General features: G+C 51.4%; 2 protein-coding genes and 1 long non-coding RNA gene across 6 annotated transcripts; 1 reads left to right on the plus strand and 2 right to left on the minus strand.

Moving 5' to 3' along the window:
• Positions 1-99: 99 nt before the first annotated feature.
• Positions 100-17,668, minus strand: WDR66 (WD repeat domain 66). Of its 4 annotated transcripts, XM_032127906.1 has the most exons (23): positions 17,563-17,668; positions 16,840-17,036; positions 16,579-16,663; positions 16,313-16,419; positions 16,036-16,176; positions 15,736-15,845; positions 15,166-15,274; positions 14,649-14,729; positions 14,223-14,300; positions 13,697-13,741; positions 13,145-13,362; positions 12,472-12,645; positions 10,343-10,590; positions 10,102-10,250; positions 9,099-9,272; positions 8,641-8,825; positions 8,023-8,137; positions 7,667-7,830; positions 5,415-5,505; positions 5,069-5,212; positions 2,781-3,009; positions 1,495-1,596; positions 100-627 (listed from the first exon to the last, which is right to left on the minus strand). In XM_032127906.1, the coding sequence occupies exons 2-23, from the start codon at positions 16,873-16,875 to the stop codon at positions 503-505; spliced, it is 2,910 nt and encodes a 969-aa protein (XP_031983797.1). In that variant the 5' UTR covers positions 16,876-17,036; positions 17,563-17,668; the 3' UTR covers positions 100-502. The 4 variants fall into 4 exon arrangements, with proteins under 4 accessions (XP_031983797.1, XP_031983798.1, XP_031983796.1 ...); XM_032127907.1 differs by having other exon boundaries at positions 12,472-12,570; positions 16,840-17,666; XM_032127905.1 differs by having other exon boundaries at positions 16,840-17,666.
• Positions 12,639-19,325, plus strand: LOC116452960. The gene is made up of 2 exons (XR_004243639.1): positions 12,639-13,165; positions 18,269-19,325. It is a non-coding gene; the product is annotated as an uncharacterized LOC116452960 (long non-coding RNA).
• PSMD9 (proteasome 26S subunit, non-ATPase 9) lies at positions 18,372-22,143 on the minus strand. The gene is made up of 6 exons (XM_032127911.1): positions 21,996-22,143; positions 21,781-21,883; positions 20,797-20,990; positions 20,230-20,331; positions 19,632-19,720; positions 18,372-19,299 (listed from the first exon to the last, which is right to left on the minus strand). Exons 1-6 carry the CDS (start codon positions 22,107-22,109, stop codon positions 19,272-19,274), a joined length of 630 nt encoding a protein of 209 aa, XP_031983802.1. The 5' UTR covers positions 22,110-22,143; the 3' UTR covers positions 18,372-19,271.
• Positions 22,144-22,213: the final 70 nt, after the last annotated feature.

The raw sequence follows: 22,213 nt of genomic DNA on the forward strand, positions 1-22,213 counted from the left end.
TTAAAGGCCAAAAGAGAAGCGTGGTTGTAATGTACACCACAGCATTGCTTTCTTTACCGAGGTCCATTGGATTTATAATTACAAATCCATTCTAACCTGTCAAAGCATTTATCAATGTATTTAATCAATACAGTACTCTTACACTGCTCTTTTGCTGTCAGGTTTCACAAATGAATACTGTCCTAACATAATGAAAATAGACTGCATCTGACATAAACCCACCTGAAATGACTTCTAGGAAGGTTCCAGCCAAGGTTGGAGTGGCCACCTGCTTCATTCTTTCCAGCCACCCCAGTGTTTCCCTAGATAGGCATGAAATTACAGGTTTGTGGCATGTGCCAAACTGGGGACTTATTCTAGAGTTTGACTGAAATGCAACTATGTGACCTTTACTTTATAATAAACACAAGCCATAAATTTTGCAGATATTCGAGGAGAGGATCCTGGAAAGTAGGAACAGACAGAAAATCTTGTGGTTGCTATGATTCTGAGTCTCTGTAGATCAAAGCTTGTTCTCTTTCCTTCTGTTCTTTTTCTCTGGTTTAGCAATAGGTAAGCTAAGAATGTCTGCAACAAATACCTCTGTTGTGATTTCTGCTGGAATTTCTTCAGTCAAAGCTGCTGCACCTGTAGAGCAGTAACAACAACACAAGACACAGAGAAGCAACGTAAAAATGGCTTTCCAGTAAAATTTATAAGCAGCAAGAAGTGAATGAAATGTTTTTAAAGATGTACGAAGGGATCATGACAAAGTGATGGTTTACTAGCTTGATACTTTGTGTGTTTATATCAGGGATTAAACCTGTGTGTCTCACCTTGCAGCAGGTCCCTGCCTCAGAGGAGTCACGAGACAACTTTTACACTTGGTCGATTTGATGTGATTTAGGATCCTGAGGGATCCAGGGATTTCCAAGTTGCTTTGCAGCACCAGGCAGCTCCCTTCGGGAGCGGCACCTTTGCTGCATGCGGCCCATTGCCAGTGACCCTAAACAGATGCTGTTCCAAACTGGTGGGGACTGGGACATGAACTGTACAAAAATGCAGTTCCAGTTACAATGGGCAATTAAATACAGCCGCTTGGCTCAAATCAATGCTATAATTTGCTGTTCCAGACTGGTGTAGACTGGGACATAAATTGCAGACAAATGCAGTCGTTACCAACAGCTCTGTTACAATGGGCACTGCGTCCTGGGTAAAATCAGCACTGGGATTTCCCTGTGTGTTTCTAATTTCAGTTCCAGCCAGCAGATAAACAGCAATGTAATCTTGTCAGGCCCCAGTTATAGTTCATTGTCCATTTATTTTTAGATACACCCATGTAATTGCTGCGTGGATGAAGGACAGTCTGTAGCTCTGTGACTATTTTTGCAATCCCATCTGAGCAGTTTTGACAGCTCTTGGCCTAACAGGGTAAATGGGTTTGAAATTTAAATTATTCCATCTGGGAGTTGAAACAATCCTGCTTCTGTGCTGTGTGGAATGCTAATCCCGTACCTGTGGGATCACAGGTGTCCGGTTCAGATCCTCCTTCCCTGGGTCTCCTGCCCAGCAAGGTGATCAGACATTCAGCCAGCTCGTCCTCTGTCATCTGCTCCCCTGTACACAACAGAGCAACCCCAGCCCGTGGGTTATGGGGTTGAGAGCACAAAAACTCAAAAGCAATTCAAATTACAAAGTGCATGAATTAAACAGGACAGTTCAAAGGAGGATCTGGCTTCTCTGAGATACACACATTGCCAACCAAAACACGTGATCCCAATGCAGGAAAACGTTGATCCTAAGGAAAATTGCTCTTCCCTATGGCATTTTGGGAAAAAATGTCAGTCAAAGGGAGAAATTCTGATGCAGACAGCTCTTTAAGATACATTGCAGTTGCAGGGGCTTGAGCTTCTATTCCCACTGGAGAATTCCTGGCACAGATCACAGTCCATGTAGCCATTTTCATGCAGGCCAGAAAGAGGAAGGTGGAGAAAAGTCTTGATTTAGTATCTTGAAATAACATGGACATAGCACTTGTTCCCGATTAGTGGTTGGCTCATGCCCTGGAGCATGAGGTTATAGATCTGTTATGAAACTGTTCTATCTGATGTACCTATTTATGGATGTTCACACCATCTGTATAAATAGCTAACCTTTCTCACACTGGTTGAATCCTTGGTTTCCAAGGATCTTTGTGGCAAGGAGTCTTGCCAGGTGATGTACTGACAAGTACATCAGTAAACCAGCATTTCCCTTTACCTGTTTTAATGCTCAGCTGCGCTTTTACACCAGAAGTAAGACAACAGAAGTTTGTTATTAACACTCTATGGCACTGGCACAAGCATATGAACACCCACATTTACAGTGTTCTCCCTGATTCAGCTCAACTAAACCATCCAGTCTTTCACACAGATTCAGCCCAGGACCAATTTCATCCCTCCTCTCTTGTCTCCCTTTTATCAATTTTATACTACTTTTCCAGAGCCTGTGTGACTGGAAGAGAGAACAGCAATTCAGATAAGGGCACACTGGGAGAAAGATACATTTTGCCAAGATCCGTACTTATCATTTAACAGCCAAGATACCTCAGGCCAGGAGAGATTTCCAGAGCAGTAAAAGAAGCACAGCTGGGACAAGACATGTGATTATTCAATTTAAAATCTTAAGGCAGATGGGTCCTCACGCCTGCCCTGGTTACCAGGCTATCGTTCTATAATAATTTCTTGCTACAGTAAAAAAGTTCTGAAATTGCAGGCAGAACTAGCAAGCATAAAACTGATATTAGAAACAAAATAACTCACCTCTGCACTGAAGCAGTGACAGGAAGTCTCCTGTGTCAATAACTTTGTCTCCCTTCTCATTATCGTAACCAAGAACCTGAAATGCTCGTTGTATGGTTTTCATTGACAAGCCAAGTGCAGGTCGATGATTTATGTAAAGTTTGATAAAATCCCCTAAATTGATTTTTATCACTTGTTCTCCAGTATCCGCATACTTGCTGAATTTTACCTCATTTATCATTTCTTCAATCTAAAGATCAAGACAAGGCAGATTGTTACATGTTTTATTTTGAAGAGCGTTGGGCCAGTTTCCGATCCCGTGAATGCCAATGTCCCCTAACCGCGCATGTGTTGGTGCCATGGGTGCCATGACCACATCCCAGTAGGAAGCTGCACTCAGCAGCTGAGAGTGGGCATGGCAAACAGTTACACACCTGCTGACAGGACAGTAGTAAGTTAAAATGGGGGTTACACATAAGACAGTCATTTTGGATTTCCTCTCTTGTGACAGGCACTCAGTGACCCTGCAGCTGTTACCGGCACCTTTGGCACAGCTGTGTCTCCGCTCTGGGACAGTGGGCAGGCAAACCACAAACCAGTAAACACACCATCCTTGCTCTTGGAGCACACACATGAGGGTCCCGACAGAACCAGGCTGCACACCCTGGCTGGCATTAGAAATCTTATCTTCCCCTGCTCTGACCTGTGTCTGGGGTGGTTCTGGTGCTGCACAAGCCAAATCTGAAATGTGCTCAGTGGGGCTGACACCCTGCACTGCTGGATCACTTACTCTCCTCTCAGACAAACAGGCAAGCACTGGCTGTGCTAGATACCAGTGGTTTTCCTGAACTCTGGTGCTGTGAGTCAGTCCAGTTGGCAGCTGTGCAGATGTGTGTCCAAAAGGCAGCATCTGCTCCATGCCTTCATTGTACTCGCAGCCCCTTCAGAGATACACGGGCACAGAGAAACACTGGGAGAATTCCCCGTGCCAACACGTACCAAGCGTGCTGCTCCCCGGGAAGGGAAGCTGATGCAAGATCTCCCCAGGGAGGACTTTGCATTCAGCCTTGGGCCTTTGTCCTGGTGTCACAAGTTTTTCCACTGAATGAAGCCCGGGGAAGAGGGAAATCTCAGCCTTATATTTTTCCTGTAGTGAATGTCATTTTCACTCGGCTCTGGCTGATCTGGGATTAGGTTTTATATCAACCCCACTGAACTACAAAAGAAAAACACCAATTCCCAAAAGCTTTTCTAGTCAGCCCAAGCTGCCTTTTCTCCCTCCTGCTTTTCTTTTATTAAAACACGAGAGAGAGAGAGAGAGATGAACCTTCTCTCTGGATTTATTACTGATTTTAGGTTGCCTGGTTTCACAACAGCTCAGCACCTCTGTTTCCATGCCTGAAATGCTGTTTATATTTTAATTTGGGGAAGTTTGGGACATTATCAGTTATTCTTCCAGAGACATTTCCCAAGGGAATATGTTCTCTGTGTCCCCAAGATGCAAAAATGCAATAACCCAAGGAAAAGATCTAACACAATATGAGGAGATAACACCTCAACTTGACACCAGGGCAAAGCAGCCCCAGCTCAGACAAACATTTGCTGGTTGTGGGGGCTCCAAAGTGAGTCAGTTTGCTGGCGGCTGTGGCGAAGGTCCTGCCTTCCATCTGGCTCTCGCAGCGGAGCATCCTTGGGTAGATGGGATGGCACAAACTCACAGCACTGCCTCAGCAGCCTGTGGGTTCCTGTGCCATGGCAGAGATGAACACAGCCTCCCCCACGGAAAGACCGAGGGAGCGCAGTGATGCACCGCTGCCCTCGGGAGAACCCCTCCTGCGGTGACAGGCTGGAGCTGGGGCTCAGAGGCCGTTATTCAAATCTCCTTGCTTCAGATTCAGTAATGCCAGGTTACACATTACCAAATGAGGTTTGTATACATACAAACTGCCTTGGAGAAACAGCCACACAAAGGGGAAGAAGCAGCACCCTTATTAAATCAGTTCTCTCTGCTGTAAAATTTTGACCCTGAGGTTGCCCTGTTGAACAACTATGAGCTGTCAGGCTCCAGGTTTGTTCAGCCTTCCCTGCAGTTGCCCAGCTTGCTAGCAAGGAAAATTTTGAGGAATTTGCTGCCAGATTCTGACTACTACTATATTTATGCAGATCAGATAAAATACACTGAAAGCCAATAAATACATTCTAGAGCCGTCCAGCACAGCAATGGTCAGAATCTGGCCCTTAGAACACTTGGGAGGTGCAGTCAGTCTTGCTTTTTCTTCTTTTAAAAACAATAAAAACAGCTGACCAACCTCTTCCTCTGATGGATAAAATCCTATTGCTCTCATTACAGAAGGAATTTCCTCCAAGGGAATATGTGTTGACACCTGTCTCTTCTCCATTGTATCGATACCTTGGCTGCACAGCTGTACGTAGTAAAAATAGTCCTCCAGTTCCTGCCAGGGATTCAAACAAACACTGCAAATTTCAGTTACCAACAGGCAGGGAAGATAAGGCTCCTTTTAGGGTTTACTAACAGGCATATCAATGAGATTGCTGTTAAAGGCGAGTTGGACAAAACATAAAGAAATGTCAGGCCTGTATAAATTAAACTCCAGCCAGATGTGGCCAGACAGCATTCACGGTGAGCATAATTACCCTGAAGAATTCCCCTTCTCTGCCACCATTCAGGAGGTTGTAGAATGGGATCAAGTCCTCCCCACCCAGGAAAGCAGCAGCATCCAAGGCACTGGCAGAAGTGGAGAAAAGAAGGTACAGGAAGGGTTCATGTGAGGAGAGCCTTCACGGTTCCCTTTCTAGTCGTTCACAGACACTTTCAATAAATAAAATCCCTGGGCCTGAGAATTCAGGAAAGAAAAGCACTGCCTTGAACCCTGTGCTATTTTATCATCAGCTGCACTTCTACAGCATATTTCATACCCAGGTTTTACATACAATAGCACAGTGTGGGAATTAATTATTACTGAATGGTCCTCTTGTTGAGTGGAATGAGTACAGGGCTTGGAGCCAGGAGCTTTTCCATGGACTTGAACTTGGTGTCTGGCATTTGGCTTTTCTGCTTCCTTATAGAGACATTGAGAGAGATGAATTAGCTAGATCAGCATTTTGAACATGCAGAGAAGGCTGGGACTTGGTGTTTGCAATAAACCACACAACTCCCTGTTCCTTGATCTAACACATTTTTTCCCCAATAACTCAGTGCAATCCATTACCCGACTTCCTCTGCCGTGGCGGGCAACGGAGTCACAGGTGCAGTTTGCATTAAACTGAAAGCGCCTGAGTAGCCACCTCTTTGTTTCAATTTCATAGGCAGTTGGAGCCAAAAGAATCCCTTTGGCTTGTGCAGATATAATAAGAAACCAAGCCTGGCAGTGCAATCATGGCATAGCACTGCCATATAATACCCCATGCCTGGCAGCAAGGCTGCAGCTTTCACACACACCTCTGTAGTGCTGCTTCCATGGGGTTTTTTTTGCAAGCTTCATGCTTTTTTCATAATTAAGTTATTTGGGTATTAAACACAGTGGAGATGCACAAGATGCCAGAAGCAGCAATAAAATGATAATTAGCTCATCAAGAACTTCGCTCCAAAAACAAATTACATAGAAATTCAGTGTTGCCTGGACTCTGGCCAACCATTATAAAGAAGGATCATTTATATTCTATTGCCTTCCTTAAAATGTCGCTTATCCTGACCCCCGACTGTTTAAGCCACACAAAGTGGAAAAGAAAATAAATAAACCCGTTGCTTTCCCACCCAGGTTTCCTTTGTTCTGGCACATGAAGGTGAGCTGGCTTGGCACCCCTTGGGCTTTCCTCAGAGCGAATGGTACCTGCAAAATGTTTTCCTTGCAGGACCAGCGGGGTCTTAACCACAAAATCTTGGTCCTAGGAAGGTGAGGGGCAGTGGTGTTTCCCAGGTAAGGCAAACATAGGAGCAAGGGCTAAAAGCCAGCTCCCATGGAGTTATTTCCCAGAAACCAGGAGACAGAGTGCTCTGTGCTAGGAGGGTGTTGCACAGGATTTGAAAAAGAGAAAACCAAACCAACACAAACTGAGGGAGACCATGCCACACTATCCTAACTCTGCCATGTACTAAGCTCCCTTCCCAGTCCCTGAAGTGTGAAGTGGTTCCATGCTGGGCTGGAAGCCTTCATGCCATTCACAGCTGCCTTGCTCCCTCTCTATGTACAAATGTACCTACCGGGCACCTGCAGCCGTGAGGGAAGAGCCTCTGCCCCACAAATGTATTCCAACGAGCAGCTTTGGTCCTTGATGTGCCAAGAAACCAGTATATCTATCCTGCCTCTGCTGTGTTACCCCCCTGCCACGTGGGAGCACATCTGGCACCACTGCCCAAGGGATCTGGCAGAGGGAAACCTGCAGAGGATGGCGTAAGAAACCTGGCAGGATTCATCGCTGCTGCTCTGGGCCAGAGCCTGGAGATCCTCCTTTGTTAAAGCAGCCTCCACTCTTCCAGCCACCCCATTTACTGCAGGCCATTTATTCATGTAAGCAAAGCTTTATAGGATTAAGGTGGCTTGTCCTAAATCCAGTCTTCAAATGCAGGGGGGATTTCCCAGCAAATTCCTATCCCATTTGGAGAGCAGACAGTTTTGTATCAGCAGCTGCCCTGTGTGCTCCTCCTGCAGCAGCCAGTGCTGCTCTTCTGGTCCCTGCCTAACCTTGACAATCTCCCATCATGCTGGCCAGGCCACAGGGGCCACAAAATCCTCTGCCCAACTTCTTACCATTTGGGCACCATTTCCCAGACCGTTCCCCTCCTGTTTCAGCTGCCACCCCACAGAGCTGCTTGGGGCCCAGTGGGTTGACCAAGCAGCTGTGGAAAGCATTAACAAGATTCCTTTCCCTTTCCTGCCATAACTCACGGTAGGTTGACCTTCCATTTCATAAAAGTGCGCTCCTTCCCCCCGGCTGTAAAGATGTAACGCCCGTCATGGGAGGTGGCAAAGTCAGAGGCACCGTCTGGGTGGCAAATGAAGGCTGAGGACTTGTGGGGGTTGCCATCGACAGGCAGAATCTGCAAGCCCACCTGGAAGGGAAGAGGGAGTCTGGGAGGGCTGGGGGTCCCATTGGGGCAATGCCACATCCTCTTCCCCAGGAGTTCTCTCAGCTCTCAGGCAGGACCAGCCTACATGTGGTTTCATCTCCAGTGAAATTCCCAAGGGACCACCAGCTCTGCAAGTGGGGGCTCTTGTACATCTGGGCAGCTGGGGCTCCATACCTTGTCCTTTGTAATGTACACCAGGTAGTGTTGCTGGGGGTCCGCAGAGCTTGTCCTAGGGAGGATTTGTATCTTCTCCAAGGGGGAGCCATAGATTGGTCCCAAAACGGTCTTTCTAAAGGCAAACAACATATTTATCCACTCTAGGCCACCCAAAACATTTTTCCCCTCTGAACAGCTGTTGTGTGTGAGGATGGGTAGATATGGGAGGTGTGCAGAGGCTTTGTGCTGAGGCTGAGAGAACAGGATAGGACAGGGTCCCTGGCTAGAAGGAACTACACTGGGGCTCAGAAATTAATTTAGTGCTCAGGGATTATTATGCTTTGCTCATGTGAACTCCTGTCTCTTTATCTGATGTCTAACTGCTGCATCTCAAGTCCAACATGCTGAGCAGACCAAGACCCAGCTGCAGCCACAACCTTGCTAAATGACACATCAGTGAACAGCAGAATGGGCATAAGAGTGGAGTGACCTGAAGGCTCTAGATTTACTAGAGCCTTCCCAAGATCTGCATCACAGATGGACAATCCCATGCTCATGGGTGGGAGTATGGTGGTTATTAGACCAAGGATCAGGAGGAGGTTCCCAGGCAATGGCAGGCCTGAATCAATCCTCTACCTGCACATTTTGGTTGTCACATTGTAGAGCTTCATTTTGTAGCAGCTGTTGGCAGTGAGGAAAAAGGACTCGGTGCTGAGCTGTGGGTACCAGGCCAAGCACAGGGGCACCGCAGCCTGCTCCAGCCTGTCCCTGTGTGTGACCACCAAGTGGTCCTTGATGCTGCTGTTCAGGTCATATTCAACCTGGAGGAAAGACAAGGAAACACAGCAACTCCCCTGTGGTCTGCCAGCACCCTTGACCTTGTGGAATCACTGGGTTTGCATCTCCTGGAGAAGCCACAATAGGAGAGCCTCAGTGCCGAGACCAGTCTGAGAAACAACCCCCAGCAATGGAACTGGTGAGGAGAGAGTTGGGAGCCAAGGAACCAAACACGGAGTCTCCTCTGATGGCCTTGTCCAGCCCCACCCCTTTAACCACAAATCATCTCTGTCCTTTAAACTTTCACATCAACCCACCAGCTGCCGGTCCTCCCCGAGGCTCAGGAGCCTGGGCTCGTTGCTGTCCGAGTGGACCCCAAAGAGGATGCTCCGGATGGGTTTGTAGTGGGAGTCCAGCCCTGCCAGGTGTTCCCAGCATCTGCTCCCATTCTGCAGGACTCTCTTGTAAACAGTCACTGAATGATTCTCATCCTGCAACAACAGCACAAAGGTCAATGAGCCACGATCCCCGCACACATCCCCTGGCTGGCAGTGGGTTACTTGGTGTGTCCCCTCTAGGCTTAGCCTGGCCCTTTCTGTTCTGGAGTCCCACCAGGATGTTTGGAGTCACTGCCAGGATAAAGCACTGGGCTGGACCCATTTGGGCAGCTGCTCTCAAGAGAGCACCACAGAAATCCTCAACCTGGTGGGAGCATCTGAGCCACTCCCTGCCATGCTCATGTAGAAAAAGGGCAGTAAATGAATTTCTGTGATTCCCTAGAAATCACAAGGAAGATGCTTCCCACTGCTGTGCTCTGGCACATGTGCAGGGAAGGGGAATCTTTTTCTTTGTAGAGATCAGCACCAGTTGCTACAACCTCTGAGTCAAACTGCTTCAAGCTGCCTCTACACTTCTATATCGAGACATGGGATCGAGGGAGCAGCCCTCTCGCAGAGCACCAGCCAGAAGGAAATCCCTGCTCCAGCCCTTTCTACAGATGGATGCAGAGCTAGGATTTGTCACTAAAGTTAGGAACGGGGCGCTGCCAGCAGCGGGTCTGCGGAGCCACTGTGACTGGTGACGTTTTTACAGAGTGAGTCTTCAAGCCAGGAAAAGCACTTCGGAGTCAGGAAGCCCCAGGGGAGGAACAACTCTCTGCCTTGCTCACTCTGCATTTCAGAGTCACCAAGCCCCAGGGGAGGGACAGCTCTCTGCCCCGCTCACTCTGTGCCTTGCAGGATGGCCGGCAATTCCCAGTCCCTCCCAAAGCTGCCCCAGGAACAGCGCATGTAAATCACCGAGCGGAAAAAACAAGCTTACAGCAGTTGCGAGGTACTTGGAATCGTAAGAGAAGCTGATGTGAGTCACAGGACCTTGCGAGAACTGGAATTTTTCGCAGATGGACTGAAGGGAAATTGCATCAAGGATGTAAACGCTTCCATCAGTAAAACCAGCAGCCAGCAAATAACCTGGAAAGCAGATCAGAAACGTCTCACAACACCATCACTCCTCACAGGAAAGCCAGTGCTTGGCACGTGGGGAGGTGACAGGGCTTCGATACCTTCAGGGTCATAAGATAAGCACTGGATGCCAGCCTCAGTGAATATCCTGCTAACGAGGTACTGGGTCTCCTTGTAGTCCCACACCTTCAGCAGCCCACAGTGACTCCCCGCAGCCACGAGTGGCTCCTGCGGGTGGCAGGCAATGGCATTCACAGCTTTCTTCACCTCTTTCATGATTCTTTCAAAGTTTGTGCTGTCTGTTGCAACATGGAACATGGTTGCATCAGAGGTTGAAAGGATAAAGTTCCTGTTTAGTGTGAGAGAAACAGAATTCGATGAATCAGACCAACTGGCTCATGTCCCTCCAAGCTATATTACACATCAGTCTCTTTTTGGCAAGTTAGTTGGACAATCACTTGTATTTTGTGATACACAATATGCAAACGCTCCTTGACCTGGAAGGCAAGTGGCACTTTGTATTCATGACCTGGGAAATGGCCATGGGAAGACACTGGAGTCAGTTCCATTTTCTACTAGGCTGGGCAAGCCAGAAGATGAATGACATCTGGGGAGCTCCTGCCATTTGCAAGTCACTGGTGTGTGAGATAGACAAATGAGCAATTGGAGATACTCTGAATGGGCTTTTCACGTGTCTCCACACCACCATTGTCAGTGGCTCCAGGTTGACTGCGCTGCCATGGCCAAGGTCGGAGGGCAGTTTCAGTCCCTGTCTGTTCACTCAGCCACGCTGACCAGCACGGCAGAGAGGTTTCACTGGGTGACTGGTGATGTGTGGACAGCTGGGTAATTATTCACATTACAGCACAAACGTGTATAGTTTCAGTCTGCCTGATAGAGAGTCTGGACCCAGGAAAAGGGACAAGAGAGGATCACACAGAAATCCCAGACTGGTTTGAGGAGAAAGGAACCTCAAAGATCATCTTGTTTCAACACCTTCCACTAGACCAGGTTATTCCAAGCCCTGTCCAACCTGGCCTTGAACAATTCTAGGCATGGGGCATCCACAGCTTTTCTGGGCAACCTGTGCCAGGACATCACCATTCTCACAGTGAGGAATTTCTTCCTATATTCCATCTAACCCTGCCCTGTCAATTTTAAGCCATTCTCCCCTTGTCCTCTCACTCCATACCCTTGTCCAAAGTCCCTCTCCAGCTGTTTTGGAGCCCTTGAGGAACTGGAAGGTGCTGTAAGGTCTCCTTGGAGCCTTCTCCAGGCTGAGTCTAGGAGCTGCACAGACAGACACAAGTGGGGAAGCACAGCTTCTTTGCCAGCTGTTCCATCACGGCCACCAGTTTATGCACATCTGGCCCAGGCACTGATGGACTCTGCACCTCTTGCGTGCCTTAGCTGGGCTCTCCAGCCATTCCTAATCTCACCACCCTCTGGGATGAGCTCAGGCCCTCCCCTTTGGTTTTCTGCCTTTTGTGCTGCCCAGAGCAGCTACAAGTGGCAGGAGCTACAGCAGTGACCCAGGAAGAGGCATGAGACAACAGAGACCAACAGGGAAACCAAACCATCCTCCAGGACACTGCTCCAGGCTGGAAAAGAATCTGTCCCACATGGCTCATTGGAAAACACGTGTGCCTAAGAACAGACGTTGCCAGGAAAGCTGTAACAGGAGTGACAGACATATGGTTTGCAGGCTGGATGGAGACACACAACAGCTTCATCTGGCCTGCAGACTCCCTATAAATCCTCACAGGCACAGCTACGTCACGCAGAGGGACAGAGAGGAGCTGGTGACCGGTCAGTGTGGTACAGCCCTGCGCTGGCGCCATGGCCCCAGTTAGCTTGCCAAGCCATGATAAAATCCAACTGGATATAGCCATCCCTGGGAGGGGCTTAAGGGGGGGATTAAGGGGCCCAGTGAGAGCTGGAGGCTCAGCATTAGTACTGCCTGGTGTGCCGGGTACGTGACAGAGAAGCTGATCATTGCCGTCCCTGCACTAACGCCATGTCTGCGCCAAGGCATCACCTCAAGCTCAGAATCTGGGATGTGATGGAGCCCGCCCACACTCCCTCCCTGTCCTGCCCAGAAGCCTGAGCACAGGGTTGAAACCTGCTCCAGACCAGGCAGAAGCTCATGGAGCAGCTCTCACTGACCTCCTCCCCAGTTTGGAGCTGCAAGGCAAACACAGAAGAGCTGGGTTCGTAAAGAGACACTCACCTGGTGAGAAAGGGCTTGCTGCTGTCTGGGGAGGCACCAGGAGGATCACGAAGGATTGTGGAGAACGAGATGGACCGGATGGGACCCACTTTGTCATGGCTGTAGATGGTGAGGAGCCGCAGCTGCCCATCATAGAATTTAACCTGTCCTTTCACATCACCTGTGACTACACAGCTGCAAGGAAGGGGAAGTTCTTAACCAACACACTGACTGACAACTCCCAGATATTTGTTGAAGGGCATCCTTAGGCGGAAGCAAATCTCTTCCCCACTTCTCTGCACAAGCACATGAGCAGAGCCCTGCACAGTTGTTCAGGAGAAAGCCGGGGCTGTGCAGAAACCAGCAGCTCTGCTGTGACCCTGCCGTGTCCCTGCCGTGTCTCCGAGGCTGTGGCGGCGTTTGGTGGCTGTCTGCTCCCTCTGCCGGTAGCGGCCAGGAGGCTGAGCCACTGTCTGAGCTACCCCAGCAGAGCTGGCATCTCATCACCACGACTTTTCAACCTTGTTTCCACCCCCAGCCAAATCCATTGCTGGAAAATTACTCATAAACCAGCAGCACTTTCCTGCATGAGTGACCATGCTGCCAAGTGACTTAAAACTCCAACATTTTTTCTGCCACTACTACAGCTGAGGTACCCAAGGACTACAGCTACGGAAAAGGGCTGCCCCGTTACCTCTCCAACACTTTGAGCACGGTAAGACTCTCCTTCTGCATTGACACCACTTTGGTGGCTGTTATTCCGTGGGGTTTGGCTGGCAGTTCCTCGGGGAGAGTGCGGGGATTGTCCATGTCCCACACCACCAGCTTCCCGGCTGAGGTGCCCGTCAGAGCTTGGGCGTTGTTAAAATGGAAAACTGACTGGCTGAACTGTCCCACCAGGCACTTGAAGGTCTGTGGAGACAGCAGCCAGGCCGTGTTTTCATCCCAGAGCTGGCTCTGCCCTTCTCCAGCAGAGAGGTTTCTGCTTGGTCCTCATGACATTCCCTCCCTGCCCCACAGCAGGACAAGAGGACAAGAGCCTCCGGAGAAAGTGCAGCGGGGCACCTTGGAGAGAGAGCCCTGCTTGACCTCAGCTCAGGCAACCCAACAGGCTTGTCCCTGTCCAAGGGGGACAAGCTGGGGACATGGCCACCGTTTTTGCTTGAGGGGATGGGGAGGGACAGTGCTGCTGCAAGCAGGAAAGCCAAGAGGGTAACATACTGTGGTCCCTCCCTGCTGTGCTCACCTGGTTGCTCAGGAATGGTGCCCTGTACTGCAAACCTGCATCATCCTGGGGAAAGCAGAGAAAACATCCAGGACAAGGATTTTGGAATCGAGCTCTGCAGTGCCAGCGTGTTCCCTCCCCACCATCTGGGCACTGGCCCCACACTGTGGTGACCAAAGCAGGGCTCCTGGGGCAGAAAGGCTCCAAGATCTTCCAGAGAGCATGAAACATCCTCTCCTTCCGCCTGCTTCTCTTCCAAAAGCTGCTGAATGGCACAAGGCCCATGGGAAAGCAGGAGTGGGAGAGGTGAAGAGCATCCCTGCTGCAGCAGCTGGGCCTCACCAGTGTGGGAGTGGAGGGAGGGTGATACTCTGCCCAGACCACTTTGAGATCTGGCAAGGGCAGGGAGCAGGGTAGGGGGATGGGGGCGAGGGCAGGGACAGATCTGCAATGTGTGACCCAAGTTGTGGACAGACACCTGGCCCCAGAGTTTCCCCGTCACCTCCTTTCTAGCACCCGAAACATGACTTCCCGTGTCCCTACTTACCCACAGGTAAAATATCACCTGGGTTTTGCTGTTGCTGACAAACTCCTGGGGATTCTGAGGGTTAAAAATGACATAATCCTGAAATTCAAAGGTGAGAATCACATTAGCACCAAGCTGAGCACTGCTTTCTGCTTATTCTTCCATGCAGAACAACTGCTTTTATCCAGAACCACCTCACCAGCTGCACTGAACTGAAAACAGAGGGCACCCTGTGCCTGTCAGGTATCAGAGGAACAGGGATAACCCCTTGGGATGCTCTGCTGCATCCGGGTGCTCCAGGGATGGGGTGTGATCCTGCCTCCCACCCCCAGCTGGCACCCACCAGCAGCCCCATGCTGAATGGGGACATGGGGGCACAGGGGGGAGCAGGTGAGGATGGGGCTGCCTGGTCCAGCCCCTCCGCCCTCCTCAGCCATGGTCACTCACCTGATGCCCAAACTCAGGCTTCAGCTCTGTGCTGCACATGGGTTTCTCTGTGGGCAAAGTCCATCTCCAAACACAAACTTTCTAGAAGAGAAGGGAAGAAAAATCCAAGGAACACTTGTGGCTTTCTGGGAGGTTGGGGGAGCCAGGTGAGTCCCATTCCCCACCCACTGCAGGGGATGGTGTGGCCTAAAAGACTGGAGCAGGGTAAAACCCGGCACAGCCTGGCAGCAGAAAGCTTAATTTCAGGAAATAATGCTAGAAATTGCTTAGATGAAAGTGATGAAGTCAGAAGCTTTTATAACAAATTAAGATCCATTTTCTCAACTCTGCAGCATTCATTTTAATGAAATCCAGGTCTATCTTCTAATGGCTCAGCAAAAACAAGCCATCACTCTGCAAACCCCCTCCCCTCTCTCCTGCTCTCCCCATCCAAATTCCCACCTCCCCTGTGCTGCACTGCGAAAAACTTCCAGGTCTATATCCTGCAAAGCTATGGAAGAGGAGATATTCTCTTCACCTGCACAGTACCAGCACTAATGGTCACCAAATACTTGGCATCCTGGGAAATGGCAATGGCACAGACCCCGTCCTCCGGATGACTCTCGAAGATGGTGCGCACGGGTACCCTACGGAGCAGAGACCCCATGGGTGCTCCTGGCAGCACAGGGGGTTCAAGGCAGTCACTTGGCAAAGTCTGTGGCACAACCCACCCACCCTGGTCTGTGTGGAAGGAGAGATGGAGGGAGGGAGGCTGCAAACACTGGTGCTGCCACAGGCTGGTGGTGCTCAATGTCCCCTCCATCCCTTCCTCCTAAGTAAATGGCACTGGGAAACAACTCACCAGGGATCTCCATCACATCATGAAGATGTGATGTACTTAGTCTGGGAGAGCTCAGCCCCATCTCAGTGTCTCATGGGTATGGGTGATATGAGGATCATGAAGGCCTTGGTTTTGGTTTTGGTTCCTTTGCTGCTTTTTAGTCTGTCCCTGTGTTCTCTCATTTTACTCTCAGCTGAGGCTGGAATCAGTCCTGAGTGATTTACTGGACACAGGGGGTTTCCAAAGAGGAGGTTCCTGGGAGCTTACCCGGAGTAGGAGTCCCACACAATGATCAGAGCGTCTGGCCCTCGGTCGGCGGTCGCGACCCAGCGTTTGTCTTCACTCACACACAGGCAAGAGATGACATTTGTGTGGCCCTGGGGGAGGGAAGCAGCAAAATGCCTTGCAGGCTGCAAACCTGGGGCTGTTTTGTCCATACCTTTTGTTTGGGCTGCCTCTGGGTTTGGTTATAGGTGCCCCGTAAGCACAGGGCACCAGAAAAAAAGATGGAGGGAGGGGGTTCAGGAGAAGGGGAGGAGGAGGGAGATGCTTGGCTGTGTGCCAGACCTGCAGGTGGTACTGCTTGTTCCCCAGGATGTCATGGATGACCACTATGTGGGAGGAGACATACAGGAGCACCCGGTCCTCCCCGTCCATCAGGCTGTGCACGGCCAGGCTGCTGTTGTAGCCAAACACCCAGGACAGGTTCTGCAGGGAAATGGCAGCTCTCAGCAGCCAGGACAAAAAAGGCAAACGAGGTCTGTGGAGTGGTGGAAGAGAGCGGGGCAGGCACGCCAGGTGCAGTGTGGACCATCCTGGTGGCACTGTGCCCGTTGGTACTCACAAGGGGGTGAAGGCTGCTGTCCCTGTTCTTCCGGAACAGCATCCCCGGCATGGCCGCCCACACCAAGCTGGCAAAGCCTTTATGCTGCGTGTGCTGCTCCCTGTAGCCTGAGAGAGGGCTGGAAATGGCTCCCTTGGTCTCAGACAGTGCTGGGGCTGGTTCAGGGGGTCCAGCACCCTCCAGGCATGATGTCCCAGCACTGCCTTCCCCCAGGGTGCCCTGGCTCCCAGCCCAGGTACTGGGCAGGGTGTCTGAGATCCCCATACCTAAAGGAGATGATGGGGGACACATCGGTGGTTCTCCAGTATCCTCTGGTGCTCCTTCCTTCTCCCTGGCAGCAGCAAGGGGATCCTAGAAAAGGGAGAGAGGTTTTGGTGAATGCTGGCTCCTGGGCTGGTCTGGATGGGGACCGCCCTGTGGCTACTGGGAATGAACCCCAGCATGTCTCAGATCCTGGGGGCTCTGTTTCCACTAGGATCTGCCCCAGACCCTGTCTCAAACAGGACTTTCCATGGTACAGCCCCCACCTCCATCTCCTGAGCCATCTGTCTGTCCTGGAACATCTCCTTGGGTTCGCTGCTTAGTGCTGCTCTTCCCTCAGTGGGTTACTCCAGCGTGACTTCACAGGGACCATCCATCCACACCTCTGCCCTCCTCCCAGGGAGCTGGGGTGTGGAGATGCTCTGAAACACACACACTCTCCCAGATTTGGCTGCACAACGACCTGGAATTGGGCACAGCAGGAGGAAAGGGCACCTGTGAAGCTGGGAAATGGGTCCCAGAGCCTCTTCTCAGCTCCAGTAACACTCCCGCACTGAGCACAAGCAAGCCCAGTACTGCCCGGGTTATTCCAGCCTGAGCGCAGACTCCCTCCCTTGTCTGCCCGCACACCGCGCTGGGCATGGAAATTTCCCTTTGGATGGGGGTTTTGCCACAGTCCCTGTAAGCACAGAGTTGCTCCTGGGCGGCAGCTGGTTCATCTCCGGCTTCACGGGTCTGCATTTGAGCCAACACCGAAACCTTGTGCACAGAAAACTTTCACGGGAGGGGAAGGAGGCCCTGGGAAAAACCCTCCCAGGGCCCCGGCAGGCGGGACGGGAGCTCGGGAACGGCCGCTTGGGAACCGCCGCGGTCGCCGGGTCTCACCGCGCTCACACGGAGCCGTTCCCAACACCCCTCCTGGGAACCTCTCCAGACTTCGGTGCCTCCTGCTGTCCCGAGGGACCCTCCCGGAGACCCTCCCCGCTCACCGACACAGCGATCTCCGCGTCTCTTTGCCTCTGCGACCGCCGTTCCCAGGCAACGGCCGCACCGGCAGCACCGGCAGCACCGGCTGCGCCACCGGCTGCACCGGGAAACGCCGGGAGAGGGGGAGGAACCCTCCTCATCTGCACCGGGAAACGCCGGGAGAGAGGGGAGGAACCCTCCTCATCTGCACCGGGAAACGCCGGGAGAGAGGGGAGGACCCTCCTCATCTCCACCGGCTGCCAGAAAGAGGCAGCGTTGACCCCCCCGCCGCTCCGTTCCTTCCCGGAGGAGTGAACCCTCAGCCTTTCACCCTGCCCAAACCTAAATCCCGCTCATGGCTGCGACAAAGCCCCTCTTGGCATGGCTGGAGCCCTTGTTCCCCAGGATATCGTCCTGGGCTTAAGAATCTTTACCCGATGCCCCCCACAAGGAGTTGTAGGCTGCTCTGCTCCAATGGCTTCCCTGAGCAGCACAAGCGGAATCAAAGCGAGAAAAATCATCCCCCATCCCCTGGCAGTCCCCCACGGTCCCCAGCTCTCTGCCAGGACGGCCCTTGCACAGCAAACCCACTCCCAAGGATCACTCCAAGCTCTCACTTCACCCCTGCAGATAATCAGCTCCAAACGCTCCCAGCTGTTGACCTCACCCTTGCTGTTAAGCTCAAATAATAACCATTTCTAAATTTAATTTGTTTTTCCTTCTGCCCAGAAAGAGCCTCACACCCTGCTGGGAGCAGAAACGAGATTTGTTACCAGCTCCTATTATCTCCCTGACCCGGAGAGGCTGCCCCAAATAATGACTACAAGAGCAGAGAGAGGCAATACTCAGTTTTATTGTTTTGGGAGACTATTTTGAAGTTCAACTAGAAATAAGCTTTGAACAAACAAACCAGTCATTCCCGGAATCCCCTCAGTTTATGCACCTTTGGTGGTTTAGGAATGGTATTCCCCAGTTTACTGTTCCCACTGAAAACACCCCAGACCATGTGCCACCCACCACTCCCCCCACTGCTCCTGGGAATGGGAGGAACAAAATGTAAACCCTGTCCTGGCTGGAACCAGGAAAACACCCCAAAATCAACTCCCGCAAATAAACAAATTTTTTAAAAATTAAAAGAAAAAAGAGAGAGAAGACAGATTAGGAGTGCTTTTATCATGACTACATAAACTACTAGAAGTTCCAAAAGCAGAATTATAACCCCTATTCCTTACCTCGTTGTCTTAAAATAACTGGGCATTCCAAAAATCCTTTCAGTATGTTCAGTGACTTTAAAAGTTATGGCAACGTGGGGAAGATGCATATCTCTTGTCTGTCATCTACTGTGACAGGCATCAAAAAGTGCTCTAGGACTTTTTAGCATGTATTACATGATATTCAGTGAGGAGTTTTAAAGGGGGAGAAAAAAGGAATGTTCTGTTATCACCAAATAAGAGCATTTCAAGCTCTTTGGAGGTTGTATCAAGTGAGGTTTGGGTCTCTCTAGAGCCTTATTCTAAACTGATACAAGGTGGAAGAGATGAGAAGCCACATCTTGCAGCTCTGCAGGTTCCTCCTGACAACCAATGCAATTCTGAACTGCAGGCAGGCCCTGCTCTGCCAGAACCCTCCACGCACCAGAGGCCACAGCAACAACACGTAGGGAAGTTTTCAAACCAGATCAGAGTCCAGAAAGCACGCACAAGCTTCAGCTTTATTGTTCTCCAGGCCATGGTCATCTTTGTAAGGGAATGATATTGCAGCTGAAAAAGAAGAAGGTAGAAGGAAATATTAAACGTCCTTTCTCAAACAGGCACAGAAGATCTGACATGGGATAGATCAGACCATAACCCTTCTCCACTGGTTTCCTCTACCAGACAAACCAGCCCCTGAGACCTTTCTCCCTGTGTTCATGGAACTCAATTTTTTGAGTTTGATGGAACTCAATTCCCTTATCCCTGTGCAGAACCAGCAGCCTCCAGCTCCCTGGTGCCCACAGTGGGCATTGACATAGCCCAGGGCTGGCCCTGCTCAGGAAACGTGCCCTGAGCTGGTGAAAGCCTCTTCCCTTCCAGCAAGTAAAACAGCAGCTCACCCCAGGAGACCCTTCCCAGCCCAGCGCTTCGGAGTCAGCCCCACGTGCACCCTTCTACCACTGCGGATCACAGTCACACTCAGAGGTCTCTGAAAGAGAGGTAAAATAAAAAATAAATTCACTTTTCCATCACCAAGTCAACTCTCTGCCTTCTTTTGCTGAAACACCAGAAGAACATTAAGCCCAAGGAGCTGTTCTGCAGCAGTGCCCATTCCCATTCTGGTGACTATAACTGAAAGAAGGGAGTGTTTTGTGTGAAGTCATCTCCAGGAGATCCCCCACTTCCACCATCAACCACAGAGAAGCTGTGGCAGCTTCTCTGGCCAGTCCATGAGGCTGGCAGAGCAATGCTGCTGCAGGGAGTCCCTGGGGAGAACAAACAACAGTGATGCTCACAGCAAAGAGCACACACTCCTCAGCTCTTCCATTCATGAGCAAATAGCTCAGTGCTGTGAGAGAACAAGGCTACAACAGCATAGACTGAATCTGACACTGTTTCTGACATGGAAATTATGATTCCAGAGATCAAAGTTCCATAGAAAAAGCTGTGGCTAACAGAGACAGGCAAGAGAATGCAGTCATGCAGAAATAAGCTCACCCCCTCACTGTGCTGCACCACCGTGGCGATGTTCTGCAGGTTTTGGAAGTTGTTTACATTGACAGATCCAAACTCCACAATCTCATCATCAACTTGAAGTCCCTGGACAGAGATAGAAGAGAGATGAGCACCTGCATTCTCCAAAGACAAGTAACATCACAGGTAATAACACAGGAGCATCACCCTTCACCCAGCCACAAGGAGAGAGATGTGCTACAACACTTCTCACACTCAGGCAAGTGACCATCACTACAGCCTCTCAAAGGCCATAGGGAGAGGTAAGTGTTCATTCCTCTGTTCTGTTTCATGGGAAGAGAAATCCTGAGGCTGGAACGGTCAGTGGGGTGTGGGAGGAGCTGTGTGGTGCCAGGATACAGCTCAGAGAACACCCATCTCATCCCTGTACTGTGACCAGCCCATTCACAGCACATCCCAGCGTGACTAAAGAGAGGGGGTGACACCCTAATCAAGCCCCCAACTTATTCCCACTTACTAACAAGAGACAGAGGAAGCCATGAGCTGTCTGGCTCCAGACAAAGCCTTCCCCACAAGCTGTGCCTGACATACCGAGATGCTGGCAGGAGAGCCTGGGGTCACGGCGTTCACTTTGGCAAAGGCCTGGGGCAGGCTCTGGTTCTGGCTCATGGCCTCAGCCAAGGCCTCCGCCTCATCCTTGGCGTGTTTCTCCTTCTCCCGGGCGTGCAGCTTGTGTAGAGCTTCCTCCACCTGCTTCATCAGGGCCTTGTGATCATTCTGCAAACCTGTGGGTGACACCATGAGCACATGGGAAGCTGTAAAGGATTCCCCCAAAGGACTCTCAGCACCTGCTCCCCTCTGCAGCCATGCAGAGCAGTGCCCTGGCTGTCTCTGATCTCAGCAAGAACCTCTGCTGGTCTATCTGCTGGGGCCTGGTGCCAGCCCAGCAGATGTTTATCAGTAAAAGTCAGACACAGAGAAAACCACCCTACAAATTTTGGTAAACATGCAAAGGCAGCAGGACTGGGAGGCCTATGATCCTTTAGAACTTAGTGAGCAGCTCAAGTCCTCTTTTCATTAAGTCATCTGCTGTCATGTATGAAGAGAAAAACCCATCCTGAAAGTCAGGGCACTGGGAAACCCTGGGATGAAATAAATGCCGAGCTGTTTCCTACCCAAATTTTGTTCCACAAACAGCACAGCAAAGCTTTATTGTGTTTCGCAGATCCCAAATGGCTCCACAGCAGAGGCAGAATTTCAGTGCCGCTGCAGTAACACGCGGACAAAGGCATTTTACTGACTCAGCCCAGGCGGCAGCTCCGAGCGCTGAGCAGAACCACTGGGAAACCGGCTCAGCGCAGCCCTGGGCTCCGGTTCTGAGGAATTACAACGAGGAGATGGGAGTTTGAGAGACTTAAGCGGTGTCACCGCTGTTACGCGGTGCCTGTCCCCGGGCAGAGGCCGGGTTTCTCCCGCACATCCCGGTTTCGCTGGCTCATCCCGCGGGATGGGGGCGCGACCCGGCCCCGCGGCCCCGGGAAGGGCGCCCCCGCCCGGTTCCCGTTCCCCGCTCACAGATGATGTTGTGCCGGGCGGTGCGCACTTGGTACAGGTCGATGTCTGCGCGGGGGAAGCCCTCGGCGTCCACCAGCGGCTCGTGCATCCCGACGCCCTTTTGCTGTGAGGGAAGAGGCGGCGGTTGGGAGGGGGCCGGGCCCGCGGGCCCGCACGGCGCCCCCCGGCCCTGCCCGGCCCGGCCCGGCCCTGCCCGGCCCTGCCCGGGCACTGACCCCCTCCAGCAGCTCGTAGCACGCCTTGATCTGCGCCTCGATCTCGTCCTTGCGCCGCACCAGCTGCTGGACGTCGCTGACGGTGACGGAGCGGCCCCCACCAGGCTCCGCCATGGCCGCGGCCGGACGGGAGCCGGGAGGGGCGCGGGGCGGGGCCGGAGGCGGCCGCGGGCGGGGCAGGGGCGGGCCCAGCGCCGGGGGCCGGGGCCGGCGGGGGC

This window comes from Corvus moneduloides, chromosome 18 (genome assembly GCF_009650955.1).
Source record: "Corvus moneduloides isolate bCorMon1 chromosome 18, bCorMon1.pri, whole genome shotgun sequence".
Lineage (NCBI taxonomy): Eukaryota > Metazoa > Chordata > Aves > Passeriformes > Corvidae > Corvus > Corvus moneduloides.

What these genes read in the sequence shown, in the direction of transcription:
- WDR66 (XM_032127906.1), bottom strand. Translation starts at nt 16,875, where the DNA reads ATGTTCCAGGACAGACAGATGGCTCAGGAGATGGAG. An exon ending in AAATGGAAGGTCAACCTACC is followed by an intron (nt 5,506 to 7,666) that starts GTGAGTTATGGC and finishes CACTTCTGCCAG; the next exon opens with TGCCTTGGATGCTGCTGCTT. An exon ending in TTTATCCATCAGAGGAAGAG is followed by an intron (nt 3,010 to 5,068) that starts GTTGGTCAGCTG and finishes CTTGATCTTTAG; the next exon opens with ATTGAAGAAATGATAAATGA.
- PSMD9 (XM_032127911.1), bottom strand. Translation starts at nt 22,109, where the DNA reads ATGGCGGAGCCTGGTGGGGGCCGCTCCGTCACCGTCAGCGACGTCCAG. An exon ending in GCTCTCCTGCCAGCATCTCG is followed by an intron (nt 20,332 to 20,796) that starts GTATGTCAGGCA and finishes ATCTCTGTCCAG; the next exon opens with GGACTTCAAGTTGATGATGA. An exon ending in GCTGGGAAGGGTCTCCTGGG is followed by an intron (nt 19,300 to 19,631) that starts GTGAGCTGCTGT and finishes CTTCTTTTTCAG; the next exon opens with CTGCAATATCATTCCCTTAC.